Source organism: Diabrotica undecimpunctata, chromosome 5, assembly GCF_040954645.1.
Source record: "Diabrotica undecimpunctata isolate CICGRU chromosome 5, icDiaUnde3, whole genome shotgun sequence".
Taxonomy (NCBI): Eukaryota; Metazoa; Arthropoda; class Insecta; order Coleoptera; family Chrysomelidae; genus Diabrotica; species Diabrotica undecimpunctata.
This window is the reverse complement of record NC_092807.1, coordinates 136,237,708-136,260,690: the sequence shown is the minus strand read 5'-3', so window position 1 is coordinate 136,260,690 and position 22,983 is coordinate 136,237,708. Positions and strand designations below refer to the sequence as shown.

Genomic DNA, 22,983 nt, shown 5'->3' with positions numbered 1-22,983 from the left:
ATTTACAACTTTTTGGACTAAAACATTGTTAACAAAAACTATTTACGTTTTAAAAGGAAAAATATCAGCATTCTTTGTAAATATAACAAAGATCCTGTTAAATAAGTATAAATTTTTTGGGTATGTAGGATCCTGAATTTAACTTTTATTATTACCCACTTTAATTTTAATTTTCTCCTCTAATTTAACATATACGTAAAAACAATTAAAATATCTCGATAATGTATGAATGTATCCGTAATGATAAGGAAAATGCTATTTCCAATCTCCTTTATTGTTCTCCCACATGCCAATACCAAGAATATCATATCAACGGAAATTTAAAAATGGTCTGCGTTCCATTAGTGAGATATATTACATTTTGTGCTATTAAAAAAAAGACAAAAATTGAACGAGCGAAAAGTTATCGCTACTCTGCAAATAGTTCCATATTATCTTTCCATAAGAGCTCCATAGTCGCTTTCAGAGTTTGGTTTATTTTTCGTAAGAGTTTAACGTCATCAAAGTAATTTAATTGGTATTATTTCAGTGCTTTCATGGCTCAATAGTGGAGCGTAAATGGTTTCTTGTGACTCATAAAAACTATTTGAATGCTTGAAGTATTATTATTCATCATTTTTTATCGCTAATCTTGCTGTATGTAAAGTATTGTCAAGTATAACGATTGCAATATTCACCCATTTTATTAGTACTTAATGGCTGTCATCTAAAAACCAAATTAATCGATTTGTTATGTTAACAAGTACTTTAACGGTGATTGTTAGGATATAAATCAAAGCGCTAATAAAACTCCACACTCCGGCTAATAAAATGTGCTTTATAGAGAACTCTTAATTTTCAAGTAGTCTTCTCTTAGGGAGATTGCTTCTTCTTTTCAGAGGTTAAAAAAGGAATCCACTAATTAATTAATATTGCAGTTGCTAATTAATGTTGTGGTTACCAAGTACTGGCTTGAAGTCAACGAGTCTTTTTTTGTAGAAAAATATACCACAATTGCTAGGTCTGATCGTCCAAGTTGGTGTCTCCTATAGGAAAATATAACTTTCTGTTAAATGAATCTTTTTTAAGTTTTCGTTGGTTTATAACAAGGATCTTAATCTACACATTCTTTGCATTTATAGATCACCTGATATTTCCACGGAACTATTTTTTCGGAACCTGTTAAATGACCTGTCCAATAAAAACAGCAAGATTCTATGCGGTGACTTGAATATTAATTACGCTGTTGCTTGTGCTACCCAAGTATCCTTGGTCAATATATTCGAATCGTATGGTTTCACAATGTACGTTAATTTTCCTACAAGAATTATTAAAACAACATCTACCATAATTGATTATATTGTCTCAGATTTCTCATCCCTTGATATGCACTTTACAATTATTTATGCAGGACTATCTGATCATAAAGCAGTATATATCAAGTTTAACACTCTTAACAAACAATCTTTGAAAACCCAACGTTAAGGTAGGATTTTTTTTCGCTCAAAACTTGACTTCTTGGTGGCACTTTCATTCTGTGGACTATAGTTTCAGTGATTTTTTAGATAGGCTTGTCTGTATTTTCAATAAGGCATTTCCTTTAATTAGAATTAAGTCAAAACATCACAAACCCTGGACTACCAAAGGTATCAGCATATCAGCCAAGAATATCCATTCACTACTGTACCGGGTGGTCCAATAAGCCGATCTCTCGGCTATATATCAGAAACTATTCATGTTATAACTTTAGGAGAAAAAATTCATTAGTAAAAGTGGCCAAGAGAAATGCTGGAAATAACTTTCAAGTTTCTGGGTTAACCGCGGGGGTGTAACCTGTGAAGAAAAATTTGAAAACCAGTTTTTTGTAAAATATGCCCAATTATACCAAGTGTTAAATAAGTAAACTAGAAAGAGGCTTGAATTCCGCACAAAGATGTTTAACTTTTTTTTATTTTTTCAAATAAAGGGTGGGGGAGAGTGGGAAAGTATTTGTGGATAAATACCTATAACTTTGATTTGTATCAACCGATTTTAACAAAATTAGTGTGATTAGAAAGAGTGTAGATTATTTAATTTACATCTACTATAAAATAATTGCATTTAATTTTAATAGTCATAAGTACAGGGTACTTTCGAATAGAAAAAATTAAAATTTGTTTTTCTTCAAAATGTTTAATAGAAACACCTATTTATTGGAAAATACAATGGAACTGGATTAAATTCGTAACAAAATGGCTCAAACCGCATGTTAATATTTTTTGTCGAACTCGAGATATGAATAAGAACGCATAAACATAAGTAAGTATAGTATTGACTCACCCTGTAATTAAATTAAAAAATAAATTACTAGGTATGTACTTTCAAATTTTTTTATAACAGAAGAATCTTAATGTTGATACCTATTTTGACCATTGTTATTTCATATGATTAAATACGAAACTAAGTAGGCTACGACAATGAATTTGACGGGGTGTTCATATTGTTTATTTATTGACAGCAGTCAAAACATTGTTAAGAAGTGTTATATTATAATTAGAAATGAACGTTGCACTTTTTTTTTCAATAGATATTAATATTGGTAATATTAGTAATTAATTATCAGTACTAATAATTCGTGATGAGTATATCAAATGCAGAATTGTATGATATGATTGAAGTTTATTTCGAATGTCACCAAAATGCCGCTATTGCCGCATGTATATATTCTGTAAGATATCCTGAGAGAAGACATTATGGCAAAGAAGTATTTGAAAGAAACGCAAGAAGATTAAGAGAAACTGGTAGTTTTCATCGTTCGTGTTTTAAACGACGTAGTAGAGGTATGACCGAATATAATTCAATCAATGTTCTTGCTTTAATTCAACAGAATCCACATATAAGTAGTCGGCAAATTTCTATAGAATTAAACGTACCCAAAACTACTGTTCTCGGGATTCTAAAACATCACAGGTTGGTTTTTCATGTTATAAAGTGAACGTTTAGGTCAGAAACTTAGAATTACCTTTAACCCTTTGCAGCCCGAATTATGCTATTTGCATTAAAATGTATTTCTCAACAAAAATTGTGTTATTTATCGTAAAATTTAACACCAAAAATTGGAAATAATATTTTTTTATGACAACTTTTTGGAGTTTGGAGGTGGTTTCATGGTGGAACCACAGGGAAATAAGTAGGAATTAAAAAAAGTTATTTATTTCGCATGAAAACTACAAAAACAATTACAACCACAGGAAAATAAGTATGAATTCAAAAAAGTTATTTTTATTTTTTATGAAAACTTGAAAAGCAATTAGATTTATCCGTGAGACAAAGCCCAACTTTACATGAGGAACAGTGCCATCTAGTTCTATGAGGTTGGTTTCTAGTGCTACAGTGAGCACATCGAACTTTATTGCCATGAATGGGCATATGAGCAGCTTTGTCGGTGCGTATTTCAATGGGAACCTGAATTTTAAATTTATTCGGCACTTCTGCTGTTGAACTTGGTCTTCCTCTTTGGGGAGTGGATGGATCAGCACCTATCAAACCTGCAGATACTGCTAAACGAAAAACTTTGAGAGTAACTGATGGTGTTTGAGATCTTTCTTTGAATATGATATATGCGTTTACAATTGTTAGATCAATAAAATGCCAGAAAATTCGATGCCACCATTTTTTAGATTTACGATCTATTGCATAGCAAGCCTTGTACATATCTGATTTGTCTACGTAACCCATATGTTTATTATAATCTGTCACTACTGTAAGACCAGTGAAAGTTTTTTTGGAGCCATATTTTTGCTTTCTTGAGATTTCCTGCATATCTTCAGGGTTATGAAAATTGCTCAAGAAATGAACAGATTTGTTATCCATCCATTTTGTTGCCAATATGCCCCCATTACTAATTTTCCAACATGTGTCACCACGTTTCATTGATTTATCGTTAGAGAAATCTTTGGGAAAAAATTTAGTATTCAGCTTTGCTGTTCCACAAGCATATATATATTGGGTCCGTAGTTCTTCTAAGAGTAGATAAGAAGTAAAAAAATTGTCCATATACACTTCATGACACTTACCAGCAAGACTACTTGTTAAATCTTTGACCACTCTAGCCCCTAACCTTTTTTCTGCAAGATCACCTGTTTTACCTGTATAAATCTGCAATTGCGAAACAAAACCAGATTCATTTGCTCGCACCCATACTTTATAACCCCTTTTTGTCGGTTTTTGCGGCATGTATTGTCGTAGTGAGCTTCGCCCCTTGAACTTAATCATTCCTTCGTCAACTGACTGGCATTTACTGGGATTATAATACTTATCAAATGTTTCCGTCAATCTATCTATCATTGGTCTTATTTTATACAATTTGTCATAATCATTAGAACCTTTTTTAGGAGCAATAAAGTTGTCATTTAGGTGCATGTTACCCAAAAACCAATCAAACCGATTTCGAGACATAGCAGATGATATATAGGTGTCTCGTAAATCAGTTCTTGCAGACCAATAATCTCTGTAGCTTGGATCTTTTTTTATACCCATAAGAATATTGATTCCTAAGAAACATTTCATTTCTTCTTTTGTTGTTGGAATATATTGTTTATTTTTTTGGGTTGCATACAAGTTGGTCTGAAATACTAATGTATCCAAAAGCTCCTCTGAAAAAAGAAGCATAAATATATCCAGCGGTTCTTCTATCTCTTCGGGCACATTAGGACCTACATCACTTACAAAAACTGAAGGACTCTTACCAAATTTTTTTGAATCATCGGACCAAACAACTACCTTTTCTTTATTCTTAGGTTTCTTTTTACCTTTGTTTTGTGTATTTGTATCTTGTATTTTTTTTTGTTAGTTTTCTTTTCCTATTGACTCCAGTTTCGTCTTCACTTGATTCTTGATTACTTGATTATATTTCAATGTCCGTACCAGTGTCTTCATTTTCCGCAGTATTTTGTATTTCTTGAAGATCATCTTCAATAACAAATGATTCATCATTGGTATCATCGGGAGGTTCATCCTCTCGTCCATCATCATCTGAATCTATTTCGGAAGCTTCTGATTCTTCTCCGGATGGTATCTCTTCAATAAGTTGAAATACCTCATCAGCTTCGAGAGCTTCAAGCTCTCTAAAGAAACGGTTTCCTGAAACAATAAAAACAAATATTTATATTATGCTAATAATAGGCTTTGTGGGTCCACATGGAACCACATATTTTGAAAGCAAAAAACAACATATTTATGAAAAAATATAAGAACTTTTTTGTAACAACTCTAAAATAACATCAATATGTATATATTTATGATCCACTTACCTGACATATCTTTTATTTGCGTAGTTGAAATAAAAAAATTCGTTATGCGTGACAAAAAGTAAAAAGGTAACATACATCTACCGCTCCTTGAAACAAACTGAAGCCACCGAGAAAGTCGCCGCATTAGCGATCTAAAACACAAAATTGTAGGGGACACCGGTCTGAACGTGGTTCCGTCAAGCGTTTACTGGGAAAGGTTTTAGAAATTTATGAATTTGTAGTTCCGCTGTGGAACCACTTGCTCGAAAAGGGTTAAACTTTTGATTCAACTGTTATTTTAATATTCCGATAAAAACGGCAAGACGGCGCTTTTATCCTTTTATCCGTTTCTTAAAATACTTATGTACGATTTTTCTTGTGAAAGAATTGTGGATTTTTCAAGATTTTTTGAGTTTTAGTAAATATATATATTAGTGGTTTCTTTTTCACCAATATTTATTGTTCTGTTTTTTAGACTTCATCCTTATCATGTAGTTCTCCACCAACCTTTACATGAGAGAGATTTTATTGCAAAGCTGGATTACTGCAATTGGATGTTAGGTCTGCTAGAAGAACAACCGCATATCATGTCAAAGATGTTGTGGACAGACGAGGCTACGTTTAATAGTGCGGGTGGTGTTAATCTGTATAATATGCATTATTGGGCTGAAGAAAATCTGCACTGGATACATAAGATGCAGGTTCAAGGTAGATGGAGTCTTAATGTTTGGTGCGGTATAATTGATGGAAATATTGTAGGTCCATATTTCTTTGATAGAACTTTAAATGGCAAAACATATTTGGATTTTCTGGAAAATTAGTTGCCTGTTTTATTGGAATATATTTCCTTACAAACAAGAAGAGATACGATATTACAACATGACGCGTGTCCTGCGCACTTTTCCAGACGAGTTCGAGATTATTTGTATTCAAGTTATCCAGATACATGGACTGGAAGAGGAAGTATATTTTAATGGCCAGCTAGATCTCCAGACTTAACATGTCTGGTCTTTTATCTGTGGGGAAGATTGAAGGACTTAGTGTACCAAACTCGACCAACCATGCGAGATGACACGAAACAGCGCATTATAAACGCAATAAATAGTATATCAACAGCTGAGATTGAAGCAGCTGTTATGTCTACGCGCGAAAGATTACATCTTTGTGTGGACTACGATGGAAAACCATTTGAACATTTAACTGGACATTAAGTTTTAATGATCGATATATTTGTATGATCTTCCACATATTTAATTTTAAGATATCATAAAGGGTGAGTCAATACTATACTTACTTATGTTTATGCGTTTTTATTCATATCTCGAGTTCAACAAAAGCTATCAACATGCGGTTTGCGCCATATTGTTACGAATTTATTCCAGTTTTATTATAATTTCGTTAAAATCGGCTGATCCAAACCAAAGTTATAGGTATTTATCCACAAATACTTTCCCACTCTTCCCCACCCTTTATTTGAAAAAATAAAAAAAAGTACTTGAACAACTTTGTGCGGAATTTAGGCTTCTTTCTAGTTTACTTCTTTAACATTTGGTTTAATTGGGCATATTTCACAAAAAACTGATTTTCAAATTTTTCTTCACAGGTTACGCCCCCTAGCGGTTCACGCAGAAACTTGAAAGTTATTTCCAGCGATTTCTCCTGGCCACTTTTACTAAGGAATTTTTTCTCCTAAAGTTATAACATGAATAGTTTCTGATATATAGCCGAGAGATTGGCTTATTGGTCCACCTGGTACATCAAGAAATTTACTACCAACGTCTTTGTCACTGAATAAATCTTCAGGTACAGAGGAATCTATCTAAAACCTATCAACACAGCTGAAAAAATGTACTATCAGAATCGTCTGGAAATCTCTAAACATGTTGCAAGAGAAACTTGGTCCATATTAGTCGATCTTCGAAATAAAATTAACACAGCCTAAACATTTTTTCTTCCAAACCCTTAAATGAATACTTCGTTAATGTGAGTAAAAATATAACATCAACTATTTTGCCACAACAAGATTCTACTTCCTATCTCCCCAATTTAAAAAATGTCTTGAATCCATTCTTTATAAGATCAGTTGATAAATCTGCACTGATCCAAACGATCAGTAGTATCAAAAGCAAACCTTCCTGAAGTACTAATGCTCTATACATAAAATTTTCCTGGTCCCACTAATTAACGATTCGTTTAAAAAAGGTATATTTTCAGAGTGCCTAAACATAGCCAATATTATTTCTCTTTATAAGGGTGGTGAAAAATCGTCTGCAAATATCTGCAACTATAGACCTATTGCCTTACTACTGGTCCTATCCAAAATTATTAAGAGACTTATAAAAGCCCATTTAAAAAAATGTATGACAAAAATGTATAACATCTAAATACCCACTACGATGCAAAATCAAAATTGATGGGAAAATAATAAAGCAGGAAGCAAGGTTATCTGGCAATATATATATATATATATATATATATATATATATATATATTATATATATATATATATATATATATATATATATATATTATATATATATATATATATATATATATATATATATATATATATACAACGCAAAAGTCTAGGGATATTTTTATAAATAGACGTATTTTGTTTATCTGTAATCAACTTAAAAAAAGTAATACAAAATTTGTAGTTTAAATTGTTGTTTAATATGTCAAAAACCATAAATTGCAAAAAAGTAAATTGGAGCAAAAAAAATATATTAAAAATCACCCATGTTTCACATACCACCATAAAATGTCAAAAATACGAAAAAATATAAACTTAAAATAAAGTATGGCCACCACGTTGGTTTATCACAGCTATACATCTACTGTTCATGCTCCGAATCACATTGTTAATGTCTGCTTGAGGTAGTTGTGTCCATTGTTCTCTCAGAAGCTCTTTTAATTGAAACTTATTGTAGATATTGCCCATATGTCGAGTAATTCTTCGTTGAAGCATGTCCCATACATTCTCAATGGGATTCAAGTCCGGTGAGTGTGCTGGCCACGGCAATACATCAATACCCTCGTTATCCAACCAGTTTGTTACAATATGCGCAACGTGTGGTCGAGCATTATCATGCATAAAGTAAAAATTTTCTCCAACAGCTGCAGCAAACGGGCGCACAACAGGTTCAAGAATAGTGTCCAAATATTGCCGACTTGTGAGAAAGCCACGTGGGAAAACGAGGTCAGTTCTTCCGTCAATCATGATTCCGCCCCATACCATTAATGTACCACCTCTGTATGCATACACTTCTTGAAGATGTCGTAATCGTTCTCCATCTCCGGGTCTTCTCCAAACTCTTGTCCGACGAGAATCTGGATGAAATCCATATCTAGACTCGTCACTAAACAAAACTGTGGCCCAATCATTGTCAGTCCAATTCTGAAACTCTTGACACCAGGTTAATCTTCCAACGCGATTGCCTCTAGATAGAGGTGGACATCTCAGTGGTCGCCGACTACGAAGATTGGCTTCATGGAGACGATTCCTCACAGTACTGCTGCTAATTGTTACATTATGTGCAAGCTGTAATTCATTAACCAGCTCGAGTGCTGTGATTGTTGGCTGCCTTCTGGCATTTAAAATTAAATATTGGTCTTGAGCGACGGTTGTAGAGCGACCACGTCCTGGATGTTGCTCGGCTGGACTCCCAGTGTCTCTAAACCGACGCCACAAACGACTTACGACGCTTTGGGAGACACCCAGCTGATAAGCAACTTGAGTTTGTCGCATACCAGCTTGAAGGAGGCCCACGGCTCTATTCATCTCGTCCAACGTTAAATGTTGTCGTTGCATGGTAAAAAGACAATATCATTAACTAACCTATTAAGCAAGAATGGTATAAAGTGACTAAAATTAAAAATAAACAAAACATAAAAATGTCGATTTTTTTGTCCCTTATAAAAAATATTCTAAAACACGTATTGCTATCAGTTTTACAAATTTTTTTTTGATAAGAAGTGAGTGTCTGTATTAACAATTATAGTACAAGCAAATTTATATGGTCAAAAAATTTCTGTCATTGGTATTGTCAAATTATTAAAATATCCTTAGACTTGCGTTGTGTATATATATTAAGGAACTGTTGAAGAAGAAGTACGATAACAAAGCCTGAAAGTAAGTAAAGCGGCGGGATCTCTTAATGACAAAATCTGAATAAACAAACACCTAACACAAGACAAACAACAAGAATCTAAATATACGGCGGAGACAAGATCTGACACATCTAAAACGAGACGTCTACTAGAAACAACAGAGATGAACATACTACGACAAATATCAAGGAAAAGTCTGTTGGATATGGACAGAAGCAAAAACATAAGAAGAGAATGCAATATGGAAGACTTAAATGGATGGGTGACAAAACGAAAACAGAAGTGGAAGAAACACATTAATAGAACAGTAGAGGATAGGATAGAACGAATAGGAAGACATAAGTCACCAAATGGACGAAGAAGTATTGGCAGACCAAGAAAAAGATGGTGCAATAATTTAAACAATTTAGGAGGCTAATTTTGAAGAAGAAACAGGCTTTAAAGCCTACATACAAGACTTTTCATGTAGACTAGGATCTATCATTTGAACTTCACACATCTCATTTGGCTCATCGGTGTAGTTAAATCATCAACTCGGGTGGAAGGTTCCTTCATTTCATTCAGTGTATGCGGATATTAATTTTTATGAAAAACATTTTTTAATAAAGGATAAATCTTAGTTGATCTTGCGCTAGGTAAATAGTAATTAAGATCCTAATCTGTATCATTCACGTCTTCTGTGTCACTTGGATTAAAACCATAAAAATACTGGGCAGTATCTTAGGCAGTATATTCTGTCGTGGATTTGCCTGATCACCTGAAAACCAAAATTATTATACTTGTTTAAAATTCTTGCGAAACTATTTCTAAATTTGCTCACCATATTTAGCCAATGTGGAAACCATTCACACAAACACGCTTATTATGCAGATTCGGTTATTCTTAGGATAAGCACTAACAATCATTTTCATCTTTTGATTCATTTTTGTTATCCTTCCACAGGGATACTATAAAAGTTCCCCTGCTTGTCACTAACTTTATGTCATGTATGAATTTTAAAAGGGTAAACAGTTCCTTTAATCATTGCGGAACAACATTTTATGTAGTTATACATATCTCTGTATAGAGTGCAAGAAATTCTATGTAAATAGTGTACTTGAAAAAAATAAATAAATTTGGGACTCATCTCACTATTGCTTTGAGGTATTGTCATGCTTTCAAATAACATCGTTCGGAGCAACATAAATATTTCGCAATAATGCGTCAAATGGTCAACAATGAACGGTTGTTGTTTTGTTATTTTTATAGGCCGTCATCGTTTACAACGCTCCATTCTTCTTTCAGTGATAGACCCCATCCCACATACTCAAATAGGTTAGGTATTTTTAATTTAGCTACCAAAAAAAATTTTACCAAGAAATATTTTATATGGCAAAACGTTTGCCGTGTCGGCTAATAAAAATATGTTATAAAATATAGTATATTTTATATTATTAACCCAATATTCATAATATTTTTTAATCTACGTTTTAAATTTTAAATAATTCATAAAAGTTTATTTATTTCAAGCAATGTATATTTTTAACGTCCTATAGTTTCTTCCCGATGTAATGACCATTAGTAACAAAACTACCGTTAGTAATGGAACATGATAAAATCATTTATTTTATGGATTCATTAATGGCATAAACCAATATCACGTAATTCAAAAGTTATCACGAGCTATATTATAAAAGTCTGCAGGACATGAACTAAAACATAAAATCGTAATTAAATTAATATTGTATTTATATGGGATTTTACCACAATCGATTGTAATAAAAATTACCTTTTTACATTTGCTTTATAATCGTTTTCAAAAATTATGATACTTGGTAGAAATAAACGGAAGATTTGTTCCACAAATTAGGATGGCGATATTACTACCATAATTAATTCCAAGTCGAAGGAACCCCCACTAAGGTGAGAAATAAGAACACAAGCTTTAGATAATACGTAATTTAATGATTAACTTTGTTACTATAACTAAGTTAAGATCTAGCCAAAGTTTTAGCGCAAAGTTTTTGTATCAAAACCGCCGATCACTATCCAATTTACACGAGCCCGCGAAACAGCAAACGAGAGCACTGTTACAGTTTAAATGTTTTACTAAAAAAACTATCACACGAACCAAAGATGTTTCTTTCAGTATTAATTTTCTTCTTCTAATGACGCTACAACTCTTTGTGAGTCTTGGGCTGCTTAACAATGTTCTTTCATTCTGCCCTGTCGGATACTTTCCTTCGCCACTGCCTGATGATCATGGTTTTAAGATCCCTCTCTACGTCGTCTATCCATCTTTTACGGGGCATTGCTCTTGTTCTGTTTCCTTGGGGCTTCCATCTCTGGACTACTTTTACATCTCGATTATCTGGCATTCTTTCTAGGTGACCAGTCACAAAGACCTTTAGTCTTTGTGACTTTACAAATTTAACAATATCTGCGCTCTGCATTAGTTCATCCACCTCGTGGTTCATTTTAATTATCCACGAACCATCGCTGAATTGGGTTGTTCCAAATAGCTTCCTTAGTATATTGCGCTCAAATATTCTCAATTAATTTTCATCAATGGTTGAGAGGGTCCACGTTTCACATCCATATGTATACATATGGATACACAAAAAGGGTGTACATATGTGAAATTATACATATAATTTCAGTTAATGAGGACTGTATTACATAGGGCTGGTTCAAATAAATTAGGATATGTGGTAGAAGGTTATACAGATTATAGCGAATTTAGTTTATACAAAGGCTTACCAATATTTTTGCTCCACACACTCGCGGTATTGACAGGCTTACACACCGGTAAATCTGTCCGGGTACCGGTTTCTGAACACGTGTTTCGCGGTACTAACACTGAGATCACGAGATAGAGCACATTTTGCGTCTGTACACGATTTAAAACAGTGTTTTATCGTAATTATCGTGTATTTTTCGCGTAACTAAAAGCAGGAGAAAGATAATTAGTTAGAGGCAGTCAACAGTAGAGAGAACATCCCTATCACCAAACGACAGTCAACAGGGGAGAGAGAGCGTCCGGTCTCATCGATAGACAACAGACAAGAGAGCCGTACGTCTGTACCAAGCGTTAGGTAACAGGCAAGAGAGAGTATACCTCTGCCTAGCGAGACTCAGCAGACGAAAGAGCCAACGACTGCCCCTAGTGACAGTCAATAATCAAAAGGGAGTCTTTCTTCTTGCTATTTTAAAACTGACTGTATTTCTAAAGGATGGAAGGTTGAACTGGAATAGGAAGGGTTATCAAGGGTTGGACTAAGGTAATAATTGTAAAATTGTGGTAGAAGGAAACTTAGATACAGCGAAAAAATGACATGATTTTTCGCATGTGACAAAATTGAACAATGCGTACTCCTGCTATGAAATATATCAACTGCTATAGCTTCATTATTACCGATGCTAGAAAGTCGAGACTTATACATTAGATCGTGCGTATCAATGCGTTACTTAGATTAGTGATCAGTGTAGTAGTGTCTGAGGGCACGTGAGACTGAATCCTCGGAAGCCCTAAACAGGACATCGAAGAGGATGTCGAAAGCTCGGCGCAATGATAACCGACGCGGTCATCGAGCAAAAAGACAAAAGAGGGAATCTAATCGTTATGAAAAGGCGACCAAAAAAGTGGCCTCTGATGGCGGACATATCCGGAAATGCGAATGCGCCAAATTTAAATTTTCCGACACTTATTAACAGTAGCTATAAAATAGTTTTCAGAATGTGTCTTAGACGAGAAAATTTTAATTAAATATTAACGATAACAGTCTAAAATGTGAAACAATTGTTAAAAAACTTCAATATAAATAAGATTTCATGTGACAGTTAGGACAAATAATAACATAACCCAACTAAATTTGATTTCTTAAACAAGGAAAGACTCTCTTTCCTTGTTTAATTTGGCCTCTCAAGATGGCACTTCCTGTCTAACAATATTTTTGCCCCCACTACCTTTACATTCCCTCTTTTGTCTTTTTGCTCGATGGACGCGGTTCAACTCGGAAGACTGTTAGGTTTAATGAATTCCTGTAATAGTATTAATCTGTGCTCTAGGTTTAATTGTACTAACCGCGATAACCTTTCGAAACATAATATATATGTATATATACATATCATATACATACTTTTTTAAATGCGTAAGATATTTCGTAGTGCGGAAATAGGACGTTCAATCATTAATACGCTACCACCAGAATGTGCCTTCCGTGTTTATCAGTTTACTTATGCTATAATATGCTTGAATGTAGTTTACATAGTTATCTGTCCTCTGTCTTTTCTTTTTGCGATATTTCTTGTTTTTTCCATTTTCTTGTTTGGCCGTTTTCCTTAGTTAAGTCGATTTCCTGGGCAACGTTTACAGTTCTGTAAGCCTTAACCCTTTCTCCTGGATAACTAATTAAAGACAACCTTTACATGGGACCGGAAAAATATACATGGAGCTATTAATTCACCCATCAAATCATGTTGGCGAAATCGTTTTTATTGTGAGATATTAGGAAGAGACTTAAATATACTTAAAAAATGCAATTACACCGTATCAGAATTTTACGTATACCGACTTCTGAATTCATTTCTCTCTTAAGTAATTAACACACTTTCTACTAGCTGGTCGTTAGTGTACTTAACCATTAGTTCTCTCGCCTTTCGAAGATTTCATTTTCCACCACCTATTTCATGCAGCATTACAATTACCTTTTGGGGTGATTTCGAAAAGGGAAGTTCATTAATAGTAGCATTACCTTACAAAATTTAATTTTCACTCGAAAGTATATTCGAGAGAGAAGGCATTGTTAGCGAGTGCTTGAGGTTTCTGTTTTACTTTGAATAAAGTAACTCTTTTATTTTGGATCTTATAATGAAACGTACAATTTTATAATAAAAGTAACGTTAATTACGTTAATTAAAAATCATTTATACCTGACATTTAAATAATAATAGAAAGCTCAAACGTATTTAAATATTTTGTTTATATGGGATTAAGCAACAATTGATTGTAATGGAAATTACATTTTTAACTAATGTTTGACGACTTCCACTCAGGAAATCGTTTTTAAAAAATCTTAAAAAATTCTGCTAAAATCTATAATCTGTATACTAGACTTAGGCCAATATGCACATAAAAAAGTATGAAATATGCGCATAAATATGCAGTATTTTATGCAAAAATATGCAGTATTTTATGCAAAAAATGCATATTTATCTATAAAAAATGCATGTAATAAAAAAGATTCACAATATTTTTTTATTTACAAAAATACTTACAATATTATAAATACATAACATATAGTCCATCCCAAACCCTTCTTTCAGTGCGTCATAGTTGATCGAATTCTCTCTAAAGCAATAAGCTAAGAGTGACAGAAAAAAACGCGAGTCTGTGATTATTATACATAGAGCTTAGAAAATTATGTATCGTAGACGGGTATTTGCATATTAAAGCGAATTCTACTTACGGATGTACAATTGGTTAGAGTTTAGAATACGCTAAATAGATATCCGATCAATGATGCGCATAAATGTAATTTGACGCAGATGGTCTCGATTGTGACAGTACTTTCACAATGTCAACTGATAAAATGATAATTGTTATTCCAGCTTAGTATTTTTAGACATTTTATAGTGAAAATTTAATTTTGTATTTATTGTCATAAAAATATTTTACATATGCCGAGATATACCGAGAAGGAACAAAGACTAATATTAAAATTATTAAATTATTTTCAATTAGAAGAAGAGGCTGGGACAACTTTTAGCTGGGACAACAGGCAATTACCAGTTTCTGCCGTTCATTAACCAATAACTATGAACATGTTATTAGAACTCGTGTATACAGAATGTTTAGTGAAGGTTTGTATAAAAATATAGTTAGCCATAACCTACTGAAATATCACTAGCGTCTTTAAATTTTTTCTTGTTCATTTTAGGCCAACATGTTACTCTTCATACCAAATTCAAGTTGGACTAAACACTCTTTAGTAGAATGGTTAAAAGGGAGACATATACGTGTTTCAACAACCATGATGAAACTTGAATTATTGGAGATGGTAAATCTTAGCTAATTAACCACTTTCCTTCGAATGTATAGAATAGGAATTATGACAAACTGCCGTTCCAATATAATGCGTAATAAAAATTTATATACAGGACGGGACCTTTAATATGTAAATTAAAAAAACAATTTTGAATTGTTAAAGTTTTTATTCTATATTAAAAAAAATAACCTTTTTACATTTAACCGATTACGATCCTGCAACTGTCAGATTTAACTAAAATGTCATGCAATAATTCTCGACATTCTTAAAATCCTATATGACGTCAAAATTAGTGACGCACTAAAAGAAGGGTTTGGGAAAGACTGTATACAATTATTTTAACATATAAATATTATTTTTCCGTCGACCATCCATTTATGATCAATTTTAACACCCTCAAAATCATTGATTAATGATTTTCTATTAATGTACGATTTTATTATAGGCAACACAACATACATTGTTTGCATAAATTAATTTAACCACATTTAACGCTCTGTGATTGGCAGTTACCTGTGGTGTAGGCAACCAAACATACCTATACCTATTTATATTCCCACTAACAAATTATTTAAAATGAAGTAGCCGCTGTAAGTACTGTCTGTCATTGTATGTCATTATTTATCGTTAAGTAAATAAAAATTTAAACTAAGATATTTTTATTTCTGAAAAGTATGGTCGACGGAAAAGTTTTGTAACGAACTCGTGAATTAAAATGGCGATTAACAATCTCGAACATTAACGCACTCGCTTCGCTCGCGCGTTAATATATCTCAATTGTTAATCGCCCTTATTAATACACTTGTTGGTTAAATAACTATTAAATTATAGTAACAATAGATTATCAAATGATGTTCAAAATTTTCTAATAAAAACTTATGGCTTCTATCTGAATACATATATTTGTAAATAGAAAAACTTCTTTCGACATCAACTGATGTAACTGGGGCATTTTTCAAATTTACTATAATAGATGGTTCTAAATTAAGTGGTTCGGAAAATGTCCCAGCTAGTACTTGAACCACTTCAGAAAGAACCTGGTAACCACTATTTTTTTCCATGGTAAGTTTAAATTTTTGAAAAATTTTCCTTTCCAATAGTGCCTTTAACGTTTTGAGACAATGACTCAAATTCTTTTATTAAAACTGTACTCTCTAACAATAATAATTTGGAGGATTCTAATTGAGTTATACCTTTCTGGACAAAACTATAATTAGATTTTATGAATGACAGTTGCTGTTGGAGGATATTATTTTAAAAGGCTTGCTTAGCTTCCAATAAAGATTAGCAACTATCATTCGTTAAAAGATTAATTATTTTTTTTAAATCAACAAAATGATCAGCATAGAAATTAGCTGCTTCCAACCATGTTCCCCAACGTGTTAAAATGGGTTTCGGTGGCAATGGAACAGCAGGAAGCATATCTCTGTAACATTGTATTCTTACAGGTGATTTGAGGAATACCTTTTTGACGCTCGCTATTAAACTGTTAACTAGTGGAAATGTTTTTCTTACTTCCTCCGCAACTCTGTTTATTCCATGCGCTAAACAAGTGACATGTATTAAGTTTAAATAAAATATTTTTAAATTTTGTCCTGCTTTCACCATATATCGTGCGGCATCAGATAAAATAAGCAATCATTTATCAATAGTCACAGCAGCACGAAGAAAAAATTTTGCTAATGCTTCTTGTTGAAACCGTGATATTGTTAGAGCGTTGGTTTTTTCCACTTGCTTAATACCAGTCGGTATATATATGCTTAATAAAAACCAGTCGGTAAAACTATCCTGCCCTATATAAAGGGTACGACAGACAAAATCAGCAGAGTTCTAAGAAAAAACAAAATAGAAACTATTTTTAACACCGACAGAAAAATAGCAACCATATTACCATCAGCAAAAACAAAAGTTGCATTAGAAAATCAAGGCGTATACAGGATCCCGTGTGAAGACTGCGATAAATCGTACATCGGACAAACAAATCGAAGGATACAGGTTAGACGCGAAGAACATCGAAACGCCATCGAAAGAAAAGAAAAAACTTCATCCCTAGCACAACATGTCATAAACACAGGACATAAAATAGACTTAAATGGAACAACAATGCTAGCCAACATCGAAAATAAGGCCAAACGTGTAATCAGAGAAGCCATAGAGATCGAAAAACATCCGAAAAATTTAAACACCAGAGATGATGCCCAAAGACTCCCAAATACGTGGAAAACAATTCTGCAGAAAAACGTAAAAATTAAAATAGCGAAGAAGACCACGCCCACTCTGCGCACAGGACCAATGACAAGAAGCGCAACAAGATATTTAAACTCAGCGTGCAGCGACCGAGAAATCAGTTCGCCTGTAACATCAAGACGAAGCAGAATCTGACTTGACAATGGCAAGTGTGACCTTGCCGAAACGTCGTCAAAACAATGGTTTTTCTAAAAACCAAAAATATTTAACGCGGAGTCAAACCCGGAAAACAACTGAAACCACATATAGCTCCCGCGGAAATTTCAAATTCAATATATATATATATATATATATATATATATATATATATATATATATATATATATATATATATATATATATATATATATATATATATATATATATATATATATATATATATATATATATATATATATATATATATATATATATATATATATATATATATATATATATATATATGTGTCTCCACTTCCTATTAATCCGCTATTGTAGATATATTCTTGTTATTGACATCTTTTTTTAGTATTGGCAACCACAGCCTTTGTACAAAAAAGACATTATACGTTAGACCGATTAGGTTTTCTACATTTATTTATTGATGTATATTAATAGTACTTCCAAGCATTGAATTATGGGTCCATTATGTCGAGGATCTTTTGTAGTTAGTTCTATAAAATACACCAATATGACAGATTCTGAGAACGATTTTATATTTTTTTTTTCATTTCAACAGTTTAAGAGAGTTTCATAGGCCGTATACGCTTTTCTGGATTTGTTGAGTAATAAATTCAATGATACAATTTCAACAGCCTCTTTCACTTTTATGTATGGATCATTTCACTATGAATGGATCTACTGGGAAATTACATAAATCAATTATTCTGTTCTGAGGTACTTACCTACTTACTTACCTACTTACTTAGGTATGTACTTACTACATTACCCAAAAATTCTACAATTATCATTTGTCTTGATACTTATTGAGTTGTGCCGTCCTTGTATTTTGTGTGTATGCTTTGAACATTTACAATCCTTGGAAATATACGCAATCATTGTAAAATAATGTGTAAACCAATTTTTTGATACAACCTATTAGAAAATTTTTATTTATTATATTATAACGAAATATTTTATTTGCAATATAATGTTTAAGTCGTAAGTTTTAAAAATGTCTTTGACCCTACCAATACCAACTGTTTTATATCAACTAAATCATTTTTTATTAATGGGTGATTTAATAAAAAATGCTCTACGTTCATAGAAAATCATCTTCCGATATTTTTATTTTTGTGTTCAATATACCTATTCATATTAGATTTTTCTAAAGTGTTTAATTCATCGAGCGGTTCATAAATGTCCATAACAGCTTCTTCCATAATTTGATTTTTTTCGAATCAAAAATTATGGCCCTAAAGAACACCAAATTTACACTAATTAAACAAACTCTCAAAATAGCACAATATCAATTACTTTTAAACGTAAAATCAAGTTTATTTCTAACTTGTGTTCTTTATGACTATCGAAATGATACTGATATAACATATATCTAAAAAACCTGTGTTCTGTTCCTCCACATATATTTTTATTTTTGTATCAAGTATTTTTTTATTATTTTCATTTTACATTGAATTCTTTATTTGACGTGCGTTTATGTTTTATACACGTAAACTAATACAGTCCTGTAGGCACCGCCCCTAGCATACTTAATGGATACGAAGCTATTTTTGACGTACTCACACTCAGTATTAGTATAACCGCTATGCGAGACACTATAGTTTTGTGTAAAACATCCATCCCTCAAGTAAACAGATTCTGCTCTACAAATCCAGTGCACAGGAAGAAGAAGCATTGATTCATATCACAGATTTAATACCATAATTTGATTTGCATACACACAATATTGAAATCAATTGATAAATTTACATGATACTTATTTCAGCATAAAAAATAATACCAGTACCTATAAATGAACATTTGGACAAACTTTTATTCTCATAATAATTATGGATGCCATTTTTACAACGTGTTCGGTTTATTTTAGATCACATTGTATTTTTGTATAAGGAAACAAAGGAGACAGTCGCACGGATTCTTTTTAGCTAACTATCATGGAGCAAACATATGATCCAAAAGAATCACTCCAGAATATATGTGAAACCTTTAACGAGATCAGAGAAGAATATCGAACAGAAAATAAAGAGAAGAGGAAAAGTTAGATGAAAGACAATATACTGCAACTCATGGAAGAAAGAATAATAAAGGAATGTACAAAAATATTCAGGAATAAATAAGAACCAAAATACGAAAGGCCAAAGAAAATTGGGTAAAAACACAGTGCCAAGAGATAGAGTTGTTGGAATGAAATGTATTAATAAAATCATGACACGGTGGTATTCATTGACAGCTATGAAGCCCTTCAGGAATTAATGAGTATAATCGCAGAAGTGAGTCAGAGATATTGACTTTCACTGAACATAAAGAAATCAAAATGTATGATGATCTCTAAGAAGGAACAGCAAATTGAAAGAATCAGTGTGAATGGTCAACCGATAGAAAGAGTAAAAACATACACCTGCCTTGGTACGAACGTCAATGAAAATTGGGACCATTCCCTAGAAATAAAATGTAGGATAGAGAAAGCAAGATCTGCAAGTCAAAAAATGGCTCTCTGTCAACCGTTCTCCATCCACTCCTGAATGTAGGTATCTCCCAATTGCTTCTATCTTTCTCTATCTTGCGCCAATCTAATCCACTGTTGTGCCTGTCACTGCTCTTATGTCATCTACCCATCTTCTTTGAGGTCTTCCCATGTTTCTTGTTGTCGTCCTTGGTCTTTATTCTAGAATTCTCCGTGTCTACCTGTTGTCATCATATCGGGCTACGTGACCTGCTCAGCGCCATTTCACGTTTGTAATGTCTTCCACAATATTCCTAATCTTCGTTCTACTTCTTATCTCGGTGTTTCTAATCTTGTCTCTCAGTGATATTCCAAACATAATTCGTTCCATTGCTCTTTGCGTTGTTTCTAATTTTTTGGCAGATTTTTTGGTAAGGGCTACTATCTCCAAGCCGTAGGTACAAACTGGTAGTATGCATGTGTTATACACCTTTTTCTTTAAGTTAACAGGAATGGAGGTGTTTTTCAAGATATATGCTAGTTTGCTGAAAGCGCCCCATACCAGGTGTGTTCTTCTTTTAATTTCAGCATCTTGATTTGGTTTTCCTAGTTTGATGACATGACCTAGATATACATAATGTCGGGCTACGTGACAGATTTTCTATGGTATGGTTTTTAATTGTTATATTTGTCTGGTCTCGGCTCAGTATTTTTGTTTTATTGTAGTTCATTTTTAAGCCTAATGCTCCTGAACCTGCATTTAATTGTTGTAACATATCATTTAGTTCTTGGATATTATCGGCTATTAAAACTATGTCATCTGCGAATCTCAAGTGGCTTAAGTATGATCCGTCGACGTTGATACCCTTGTTGTTCCATTCTAGTTTTTTTAAAATGTCTTCTAGAGCAAGGGTAAATAGTTTGGGAGAGATGGTGTCTTACTCTTGTCTTACTCTCCGTTGTAGTCTTATATGATTAGTTTTTGTGCTTTCGTCCAGCTTTATCTGCATGGTAGCATTTTCATATATGTTTTTAATTATGTTTTTTAAAAATGGCTAAGCTATTTAAATGCCATAATTTATCAGTACCCATAAAAATCAGAATACTACGATGTTATATCTTTCCTATACTGTAGTAAAGAGAGTCGTGGACTCTTACAGACGCTACCTGCAAGAAAATTTAGACTTTCGAAATGTGGCTTTATCATCGAATCCTGAAGATATCCTATACCGACCACGTTACTAAGCAATACGTTTTATTAAGTATGCATAAAGGAAAAGAGTTGTTAACCACAAAAAAAACAGTCAAAATCAAATACCTCGGTAACATCATGTGGCAGAAAGAAATATATGGGTTGCACAATTAATTCTACACGGAAAAGTAAAAGAAAAACGAGGACCAGGAAGGAGAAGAGTGTTCTGGTGGAAAAATCTATGTACGTGGCTCAACACAACAACCACAAATCTTTTCAGAGCAGCAGTTTGCAAAATACAGATTGCCATTATGGTCGTCAACATCCGAAACGGATAGGCAGTACAGGAAGAAAAAGTTTTTTTGTAATTAATAATCATTTATAAATACCTTTAATAATTTTTATTAATCTTTTGACAAATTGATTTTGGTTTTTTTTACAAAAATCTAAAATGTACTAATGTTTGAAAATATATCGAATTTTGAAAAAGTCAAAATAAAATACAATAAAAATAATTGGCCTATACATAGGAGGATGAACAGTGTCTACAATAATAATTATATCTGATATATAATATGGTTATATTTGAATTCTGAAAAATAATAACAACGTTTTTTTTTAATATGTTGCGAATACAAAGTATTTATTGTAAGCGTGATAATTTAGAGCGAACAAAAAGCATGCTGAAATGGGTAAATATGATTTTAAGAAGACAATTCAGAAAATATATATCAGAGCTGTTGGAAATGTGCCCAAAAGACCAGTTTACGATTAAATGAGCACATAATAGTAAGTGAACTGAATCAGAAAGATTTATTTGAATTGGGGACCTAGGTCCTTATAAGGCAATATCAAAGAGAAAAGTGGCAAATAAAGAAATAACAAGGGGCGAGCAGTCAGAAAAGAATCGAGTGACATTTCTTGGCGACAGTTTCATGTTATTTATATACGTATTTTAAGAATTTGTATAGTTTTTTAATGAATACTGCCTAAAATCGTTATATTTGATATTAGTACTATTTTAGTTTGGAATAGATGGGGGAAATAATTTTTTTATAATTTATTAAAGGTGAAAGTATTTATGTGAATTTTCTTTCACTTTTAATTTATTGTACTAACGAATATATTTAAATATTATTTTATATCGGATTAACAGAGAATTGAATGACATCACTGACTTAAAAATCGATGGAAAAATCTTTCGTGGATCTCATTAACTAAAGGATTTGATGTGTAGACTTTTCTAATTGAATTTATGGATGATAATGAATCTGTGCAGATTGCTAAGTTTTTGGTACCCTGCATTGGAACCTCTAGAGCTGTAACTATAGCGTAGAGATCTGCTGTGAATATACTGATCATCTTGGGTAGTCTATACATTGCTAGTCTGTTATTTGTGGAAGTTACAGCACATCCGACACTTTCTTCGTCTTTAGATGCATCTGTGAATATTATGTTATCAAACTTGCCTCTATTAATTATGTCGTTAAAAGTTTGTTTCATGAGTATCGTGGAGGTTTCCATTATCTTATATCTGCACAAATTTACGTTAAA

At 32.7% G+C, this 22,983-nt stretch overlaps 2 protein-coding genes across 2 annotated transcripts in view; one reads left to right on the top strand and one right to left on the bottom strand.

The window, feature by feature from the left end:
- Window positions 1-22,983, top strand: part of Mid1 (calcium-permeable channel component Mid1) — a 426,078-nt gene that overhangs the window by 24,411 nt on the left and 378,684 nt on the right. The window lies entirely within an intron of this gene.
- LOC140440923 (uncharacterized) lies at window positions 4,865-5,396 on the bottom strand. The gene is made up of 2 exons (XM_072531279.1): window positions 5,271-5,396; window positions 4,865-5,100 (listed from the first exon to the last, which is right to left on the bottom strand). The coding sequence occupies exons 1-2, from the start codon at window positions 5,392-5,394 to the stop codon at window positions 4,865-4,867; spliced, it is 360 nt and encodes a 119-aa protein (XP_072387380.1). The 5' UTR covers window positions 5,395-5,396.